At 42.1% G+C, this 9,882-nt stretch overlaps 1 protein-coding gene across 1 annotated transcript; it reads right to left on the bottom strand.

Moving 5' to 3' along the window:
* Positions 1 to 830: 830 nt before the first annotated feature.
* On the bottom strand, positions 831 to 4,675 carry dpm2 (dolichyl-phosphate mannosyltransferase subunit 2, regulatory). Its single transcript, XM_035391104.1, has 4 exons — positions 4,587 to 4,675; positions 3,193 to 3,282; positions 2,971 to 3,073; positions 831 to 2,032 (listed from the first exon to the last, which is right to left on the bottom strand). Exons 1-4 carry the CDS (start codon positions 4,587 to 4,589, stop codon positions 1,977 to 1,979), a joined length of 252 nt encoding a protein of 83 aa, XP_035246995.1. The 5' UTR covers positions 4,590 to 4,675; the 3' UTR covers positions 831 to 1,976.
* Between the last annotated feature and the right edge of the window lie 5,207 nt (positions 4,676 to 9,882).

Raw genomic sequence — 9,882 nt, 5'->3', positions numbered from 1 at the left:
ACCCAGGCTCAATGAGTATATTTTCTGTATAAAGCCGCGTTTCCACCGCAGGAACTTTACCCCGGAACTAGGAACCTTTTGAGGAACTCAGTGCGTTTCCACCGCAGGAACTAGGTACCTTTTGGGTGGAGCTTGCAGCGCTGAACATTTCTGATTGGTCGAGTACTCGCAGCATTTTTTTGTGTTTGTTTTCAGCCGCCATGTTTAAAAATATGCAGCCGCAAACCAATTTATTTTCATAATAACTTCAAATCAAACTTGTATGTTATGCGGCGCAGTAGCCTAGTTTTGGTTATAGCCTGCCAACGTCTTGGAATTATAACGTGTGCTCTTCTGTTCTTTTCTTGCTTTAGTATTCGTTTTAGAATACACCAATACTGGTTCACTCGCACATTAGACCATGTAAGAGTTCCCTGGGTTCAGCGAGAGTGCCCTTGTGTGGCAAGCTGGCGGAAATAGATATAATAAATGTTAAAGTGCTTAAAGTTAAATAAATGTTAAAGTGCTTGCGAAGTGGTTGAAAAGAGTTGAAATAGCCATAAATTATTGCAAAGGGATGTATCCAGTACACACCCACCAAATATCTATTCAAAGTAATGACACCAACAGCTCCGAGCCCTGTAATAAACCAAACTCCGCCCATTCAATCCGCACATAGGAACTGATGGAAACGTTCAGACTGATATAACTCGATACTGCAATACATGTGATTTCCCTTACTGACGCTGACGCTTAATACATACCATTGTAACTCCATACAATGTAGTCTGGAGCCATTCATGAATTTACCTTTGCAGTCGCTATAAAATAAATAGCAGTTGTCCCAGACCAATTCTGGTATGTATTTATTCATTCATTCAATTACTCTTCATACACAGTGTACATGAAAATACAAAACTATATTCATTTCAGATGTTGTAAACAATTACTTTATTGCCATCTGTGCAAAATTCTGAACAATGAATTTGAAACAGCGGGTCATGCTAATTTACACCACAGCCTATTTTTGGGGAATCTCTCCAAATCCCTTCTTGCTTTTGTGCAAAATTTTTATTCAGATATTTTACAACCAGTTCTTACAGCATTTTTACAATTTTGCAAATGTGAGACAACAGATCAATGTGTGTGAATGTGTGGTTTTTTTTAGCTTTGCAAATGTTGCAAAAATAAATATTTACAATCTGACTATTGCAGCTATCTCCCTGAACATCATCACAGCCGGATTACAAGGGCGTTGAAAGCGAGTTCAAATACAGTCATTGTATACTCTGGGTTCTCAGGTGTCAGGTTCCTGTGCTAGGAAACTATGCAGTATTTAAAGCACTGTGCAACTCCATGCAGCTTTCCTATAAACGCTGAACTAAAGGTTTGCAAGTATGCTAAGGTGCATGAGTTATTTACACTGCACTTAAAACATCACTCACAGGCATAGAGGGATGCAGGGTGTGAACTGACCAATAGACTGTAGGCCTACTGCTTCCCAAACCTATGTCACAAATTTTTCTGAAAATTATTCACCCATTTAGACATCAGTAACATTCCTGCAGGTGTAATGCCGCCAATTTTAACATAAACATCTACATTTCCCAATATTCATAAGAAAACTGTTTCATACATTTGGACATTTTGCGGGGTACCACATTTTGCTGAAAATCCTCTTGAAACCTGCAGGAGTGCTTCTGAAATTTTTTTACCAGTGTTAAGGTATTTATGGATTTGGCCTAGGTGTGCTGCTGCCAAGCAACAGTACCGCACAGCGATTGGATGGCTCAGTTTGTGTGCCAGCACAACGGTCTGTTATTACTGTTGTGGTACAGCTGTCAATGACATCCACTAAAGGACCGGTTTCAGACTGTACTGAGTTTGCGTTTTTGTGCAGCATCCTGGAATGGTCAAAGTGCTTTGGTCTGCTACTCACATTACCTGCCCATAACCCCCCCCCCCCTTTCCACCCCGCACCCCAGGAACTCTGCACCCTAATCCGACTTCTTTGGCTTGCGGTTCTTCCACGTCACCACTCCTATGAAGGTTCCTGGGAAGGAGAGAGAGTTTGAGGTTAGTCTCTTATCGACTCTTGGATTTCACACTCACTTGTGGTGGTGAAAAAAACAAGCAGTTTGTCATAATATAATATAGACTTGTTCCTAAGCAAACATGGTCATATTTTTCTTTTGTTGGTGACTTGTTAGAAACAACATGGCAGTTTGGGCTTTTTTCCAAAATGAATGTCATACCACCACGCACTCTGCTCCTGCCGACTGGCTGAAGCTAAGCAAGTGTGGGCTTGGTTAGTACTTGGATGGGAGACCACCAGGGAATATTGAGTTGCTGCTGGAAGTGGTGTTGGTGGGCCAGCAGGGGGCAATCATCCCTCTGGTCAAAGAAACCCCAATGCCCCAGTGCAGTGCCGGGGACACAGTGCTGTAGGAGATGCCGTCTTTCGGATGAGACGTTAAACCGAGGTCCTGACTCACTGTGGTCATTAAAGATCCCATGACACTTATCGAAAAGAGTAGGGGGTTCCCCGGTGTCCTGGCTAAAATCCAAGATCTGGCTCTCACAAAAACTTGCCACCTAATCATCCCCTGATTCAATTGGCTAAAAAAATGTCCTCTCCCTCCAGTGGAGCTGCTCAGCGGCCAACAATAGAGGATTGTGGTTGTACTGGGCAGCTCCCAGGTGTGAATGTGTATGAGTGTGAAGCAGGGCGTTCCTGCAAAAGAGCATCCATGCTCAATGAACCTACCCTGGGTAAATAAAGGTTAAATCATTTTTTTTTTTTTTTTTTTTTTTTTTTTAATGTCGTATTAGCTTATATTCCGGCCATTCAAGAACATGCGTTCGGTTCCTCTGGTAGATATTTTACAGTCACTTAGGTTTAGAATTTTGGAATGACACTGGCAACCCTGCTAATGGGCAAAGCAGCACACAGTGGTGAAGCAGGCGGAACACGCTGCATAACCGACTCACCCACGAAGAGAATGAGGATAAGTGCCGCCACGCCGGGTAAAATCACAGAGTACTCTCTGGGCAGGAAGTAGTCGTGGATCACATGGTCACTATCCACAAAGGGCTGTACAGAAAAAAAAGAAGAAAAAAAACAGCCCACAGTAAGCAACAGCATTAAAATGGCTGAAGAAAAGGTTTCAGTGGATGAGTTTTTGAGTGAATTTCATGCAAATGAGGACGTACCAGAACTATGACCCAGATGGTGTAATATGTGAACAGTAGAAGGCTGAAGCCCACCAGCCCCATCCCCACCGCTTGATCCGCGCCTGTTGCCTGGAAATCAACACGACGGGCAGAGGTGTGCAAGAGCCATTAGTTTGCTAGCTAATGAAGTGGGAAGGGAGTTAAAGGGATAGTTTACAAAATAGCATTTCAGTTTTGCCATATGGCCCAAACAGTTTTTGTGTGTGATGAAGGATATTTAAAAAACAGACGTTTCTTATTATCTTAAAGCTATACATTAGCAGGTCTTTCGTGTGATTTAAAGCTATTTCAACTAACTCTAAAGCAGCTTGTTCAGTAATGTAACAGTTCCAGAGGTTGTTTCATGTACATAACATCACTGCACAAGCTGCTTTGAATTACATGAAGTGTATGCAACTATAAGAGCATTTGTAAAGCCAACAGTGGGTTCATCTGAAACTTTTCCAAGTATCTGAGACATACAGAAATACCATGTGGGCCAATCGAAAACAAACGCTAAAATCGAGACGAGATCAAAAACTGAACTATCCCTTTAAACTGTGCTCTCGGGAGGATTCCAACTCCAACGAATATAAAGCCAAAGGTCATCATATACATCTGTAACCATCTATAACATCATCCAGAGCACACAGAACTGTCTTTCCCAGTCTAAATATACAGTAAAATTGAAATACTGCTTTTAAAATAAAATTAAAAACACAGAAAAACAGCCATCCCTTTCATTGAGTTCCTCGTCCACAGAGTGCACACCATGTAATATAACTTAATATACTAACGTTACAACATTTGGTATCAGTAGAGGCTTGACAACTGTCAGTTCACAAAACTAGTGATCATCTCGATCTCCTGTTCTGCCGTTTCGCCATTTTAGTATACATTTATAAACGGGTAAGGTAAAAACTACCGAGTGCACCCTTAGCTAAAAGAATATATTATCTATCCATCGAGTAGCTACTGTGGATTAAAACACTAATTTGAACCCCATTTTAACTAGCAAGATTGATACATTTGTTTCGAGCTGCTTTTGGTGCAACTGCGCCACTGAATAACTATGACTAAAATTGTATTGCGTTGATCAGGAAAGAGTATAGAGGCAGTAAATCTCGTTATAATGACAGATTAGTTACACATGGTCATTTAAAAAATGCCAATAAGAATTGCAATCAGTTAGTTTTCCAGCTAGCGTTAGCTACTAATTCGTTAAATAAGATTAGCTATTAACAGGGTCGGCAACATTTTAGATACAATCGTGGAACATATATTGATGGTTAAGATAATATAAACAGGTTTATGTTCTTGAATGCTTTCTTAGAACGAATTTACTGCTGATATAACTGTACATTGCACCAAAACGGGTGATAATCTCTTCTCACCATACTAGCGACGTGTAGCTTCCTTTTTGAACTAGGACATTGTACTTCCGAGGTAGCGCGATCTACTGCCCCAGAACTACAAAACCTGACTGACGAACTGCCTGTAGGGATATTGAGTGCTATAATAGTTTACACACGCTACCGAGTGTGGCCGTACGTCAAATTGTGCTCAGAAGGTATTACTGTTGTGGGTCCCGAGAGCATCGCTCTGCAGCCAGACTGTTCTCCACAAGGAGAGAATAGAGTCCCTGAACAGGAAGATGCTTTAGAATCTTTACAGGACAGTTAGGTAGGCCTACAACTTTGAAAAGAGGGAACATGAAAGCTTTGGACAAAACACAACTCCAGTCATGGATAATTGGTTTGTGTGCTTTTTTTCCACCTAATTAACTTAGTTTTAGTTTTCTTACATTGGTTCCTGATTCAGTCCTATAAAATCTTAAGATACACTTGCACTCTGCAGCTGTAGCTGATGCTTGTACAAAGATCATATCAGCCATTGTTGTGCACTCCTGCCATAGTTGCTGTAGGCCAGGCGTGCACAACTCTGGTCCGGGAGGGTCTGTCAGTTTTCTGGTTTTTGTTCCAATCAGTTCATTTAGCCTTAGTTCTCTGACAGCTCTAAACTATGCTGGTTCTCTTTAGGATACACTTGCAGTCTTCAGCTATAGCTGGGGCTTGTACAAATGTCAGATCGAGATATCCATCCATCCACTATCTACACCCACCTACTCACCATTCACTCACACACTCATACCTATGGGCAATTTAGAGTCTCCAATTAGCTTAACCTGCATGTTTTTGGCCTGTGGGAGGAAACAGGAGTACCCTGAGGAAACCCATACGAGGAGAACTACGCACAGAAAGGCCCAGGATTCAAAACCCAGGACCTTCTTGCTGTGACCACTGCATCACCATGCCACCCCAAATAAAGATATCATTGTACAAAATCTTGAAATAGATTGAGACTGTTATGCACCCTTGTTGAGCTAATTAAATAATTACGAGCAGAATGACACACACAGTATGACACATTTCTGACTGGTATCTAGACACAGTATATAAAGGGTAGATGGTTTTGTTTGATATAACTACTGACCACATGAGTGAATGGCTGTATCACATTAGGATGCTCTTTTCATTAGGGGTGCCCAATCCTATCCCAAAATGGCCGTGTGGGTGCAGATTTCTGTTTTAACCCAGCACTAAGAAACCTGGTTGTACTTATCAAGGTCTTCACACCGGCCCTTTTCACACACACACACACAAAGGCAGCAGTAACACCACAGTACCTGATTTTGTTGCAGAATTCCCAAGTATTTTGAATCTAACATTGTTCAATTGAATAAATCCATGAAATCCATGTTGAATGACTATTACAGATTTTGTGAGTTGTCACCTGAAACAGCAGGTCTGATCAGTGGCACTGTCCTGAAGATCAAGGAACTGCTGGACCTGAAGTTGTCAAAAAGCTTGAGGAGGATATAAAAAGTTTGGCAAAACTTTGACCTTTCCTGGGAGCACAGTTAAGTCCATCTTATCCAATAGATTGTTGGCAGATTTGGAAGAAAATGCCCAGAGATAAATACTCCCTTCAGCACTTCACAGATTTGGCCTCTTTGAGAGAATGGTTAGGCAGAAGCCATTTGTGAGAACGGTTAAGTCATGACTGGAGTTTGCCAGAGGCCAAGTGACAGACCCTTCTGGAAGAATATTTCACAATCTGATGAGACTAAAACTAAACTCCTTAATCTGTAGTAAAATACTGTATGACCCAAAGGTAAACCTGACAGTAAAGTGCTGTTTGGTGCAAACAAAATGCAGCTCATCCCCAAGTTAACATAATTCCTACCATTAATTGTGGTGGTGGAAGCATCTTGCTGTAGGGTTGCATTTCAGCAGGACGGACTGGGAAGGTTGTCTTGGCAAATCCTTGAAGAGAACCTGTTCCAGTTGGCAGTAAGGCTGAATTTCCAGTAAAGAGCCATGTTCCATAAGCACAATAACCCACAGCATATGGCTAGAACTACAAAGGAATGGCTTAAAAACAGGAAGTTCCAGCCAAAATTTTGATTTAAATCCCATTTCAAAATCTTTGGAATGACTGGAAAGTTTCTGTCCAATGTGGCAATTGGAGTTGGAGCAGATTTGCATGTAGGAATGGGCAAAAATTCCAAAATCTAAATGTGGAAAACTCATAGACTTACTCGAGCATACTCAGAGCTGTAATTGCGGCCAAAAGCTTGTCTACAATGGCCAGACTTTAGTGGGCTTAATACTTCAGTGAATTAGAACTGCAAGTCTGTCCTTCTTGTTGAATTTATTGTGTTGTGGTGAAGGGTGAAAATGTTTCAATGCATTTAAATTTGAAGCTGTAATAGGACAAAATGTGAAAAAGTTCAGGGGCAGTGCGTACTTTCTGAAGGCGCGCACACGCATACAACACGCACATGACACACACATGACACGCACACGCACACACACAATATCAATGTTGTAATGTTTCGCTATGGATCACAGCTGCACACACCACACCATTTAGTCCCACAGATCTTATCAACTCCATCACATTAAGAATGAGATTTATTTTGTTTTTTAAAAAAATCACAAGTTACAGTCAAGTATGCAAGGAAAAAAGAAGGCTGTACAACAAAGCAAACCCTCTTAAAAACCTAGAAATCAAGAAACAAATGCCACATGGCCTTTTAATGCAAAATTCAACATAACCATTCTTGCGTTTGCACTGTGAGTGAGGGAGAGACAGCGAGAGACAGGTGGTTTTTCACCTCCCTCAATATGAAACCAGCCCGCTGGTTTAGAAATGCACATACAAAAGACAACAATCATTACAATCATTAATGAAACAGGGACATATGCGTTAGGAAACTGCAGCATGGAGACAAAGGAGAAGCTCCACCCCTCAGCTTCAGAAAGGATTCAGTGGTTCAGAATTAAGAAAAGGAGTTTAAACACACATTTGGTGTGTTATTGAACCTCTACAAACAAAACGGCAATAACAGTGACACAGGCAAGGATTAAAACTCTTTTCACATTAATCTTTAAAGAAAAGTGCACACAGGAAAAGAACATAAAAAGATCATACAAAAAAAATTGAAGTTAGAGACAATGGCTTTCATTTAAGATTTTAAAATTAGAAATACATATTAAAGCACAGCAAATTATTCTCTTCAGGATAGACACAAGCATGTGCACACACACCACACACACAATCCATTTGGAAATAAAAGTGCAACGTCTCTCACAATGCAGATTCCATTGAATGAGAGTTCTGCAGAAGGAGCATCTTCATGCCATACTCCTCCATTCCACCAGGAGGAGCCAGTTATGGTAACTGTCCTCATATGCCCCAACACTAGACATGTAACACAAGAGTTCTGTATATTTACTACGAGGTCAGTTCCATTTCAGTTCAGGAAACAAACAGAAATTAGATTAATTCACTGCCAATTTTCATGAAGGGTAATTGACCCCCCCAACCCTTTACCTATTCTTTCAACCCAATTATCTTTGATCAGTGATGAGCAAGCACCAGTGCCAGCACTGGCCTTCTGGAAAACGTGGCTAAATAAGGTGCACATAAACAGAGCAGAAACGAATCATGAAGCAAACAAAAACTCCCATATTGCACAGAGGATTCCCTTTCTCCTCATTAAGAAAGAACAGGAGTAAAACTGAACACCCACAGACACAGAAAAACTCAAATGACAACACGTACACAGAATTAAAGTCGTTAGAGTCGTTTTTTTTCTTCCTGCCGACAAACAACTTCCAGATCTACTGGAAGGCGAGAGGAATTTTCCGTGGAGACAAGAGCCTGCACTGTGCTGACAGAGCGCGCATTCATTCGGGCGCGGGGAGCGGAACACTGGCCTGCTGCGTTCCGCGAGGCTGGCAGGGGCCGGGAGGGCGGTCTGAGCAGCAGAAAGCCTCCATTGTAAGCACCATTGTTCTCCAGGACGGGCCAGGTGCTCTGAGTCACAGAGACGGGCAATGAGCTAAACATCAGCTCCCTCTGACTTCACAGTGCCCACAATGCACCGCTCTCTGAACCACTGCCTCTGATTTCACCCTACCCACAACGCATCGCTCACTTTTCTCGTGACAACAGCTCGTCACCCCTGCAGGGTCCTGCAGTTAAGATGCAGATGGGCACAGACCCAACCTCTAAACAAGGAGTCACAAGACTGGAACAATAACCTGCGCAGTTTGCGTCAAATGATCCAATCAGATGAGGCCAATGGCTGATGTGCTGTGCATTTGTGGTAGAGCCAGAGGTGCGGAGTCTCAATCATGTGGGACACTAAACAGGCCACCAGTAGTTTCTTAAAGATATTTTTCAGGGGGAAACAGGTTTCCAGCGTTCTGTCTGCAAACCATCCTCCCAACCTCCATTTTTGCATTTGATTTGACCAGACATCTGATTTGACAGATGCTCTCTGGCTTATGCCCAGTTACTGTCATTTCGCTTCTCTCTGTAAGGAATTCTGGAAAGGCTCAGTCTCAAAGTGCATAAATTTCAACCCTTCCACCTCCCCGCAAAAAAAGAAAAGAATAATCAATGGAAACATCCAGATGCTCTCTGCTATGTCAGTTTCTGTCTTTTCCAGCTGGGTTGATCTTATGGCTGTTCTCATAACCAACCGTAGCTCCTAGCAAAACTGCTTATCCAGTTGGAGACTGTTCAGCGTTCCACACTTCGCAGATGGCAGGTGGGTACAACACTGACAGGAATCTACCCCCAAAACTGACACAGGAGAGGCATCACGGGGCAAAACACATTACAGACTGTATCAGGTATCACTCTTGGGGTCAAACAGACAAAAACCAATAATCCAACAGATTTAAAAAAAACAAAAAAAACAAAGTAGTGCTTTGCTTTCTCTTGTAGCCACTAGCCAAATGAGGGTGTGAGAGCAGCACCCCAATATAGCAGGGACACCCCAAAACGGAAAGTAAACGGGGCTCAGCCCCTCTGTGGTGAGAATGGTAATACAATTGTCCTCCAATAGTCAGATTTGGCCTGCCATAAATGACTAGGGACTATACTATATTATTGAACTTATTATCAATGTGATGAAATGTGACCCCCCCCAAAATGAATGCAAGAGCAGGTGCCCCCCAGTTGTGTGGGAGTTCCAGTGGGGTTCCCCAAAAACCTGCTTTGAGGTAAAAACCACCCATAAACAGAGCAGCTGTAGACTAATCAGAACCATCAAAAAAAACATGTTAAAGTGCCACATAAGACAGACAAATGGTCAATTACACCATCCAAACC

The sequence above is a fragment of the Anguilla anguilla genome, chromosome 14 (assembly GCF_013347855.1).
Source record: "Anguilla anguilla isolate fAngAng1 chromosome 14, fAngAng1.pri, whole genome shotgun sequence".
Lineage (NCBI taxonomy): Eukaryota > Metazoa > Chordata > Actinopteri > Anguilliformes > Anguillidae > Anguilla > Anguilla anguilla.
This window is presented reverse-complemented; position numbering and strand designations above follow the sequence as displayed.

Coding starts and splice junctions, on each gene's coding strand:
- dpm2 (XM_035391104.1), bottom strand. Junction 3,074..3,192: donor CCATCTGGGTCATAGTTCTG/GTACGTCCTCAT, acceptor TTTTCTGTACAG/CCCTTTGTGGATAGTGACCA. Junction 2,033..2,970: donor TATCCTCATTCTCTTCGTGG/GTGAGTCGGTTA, acceptor TCTCCTTCCCAG/GAACCTTCATAGGAGTGGTG.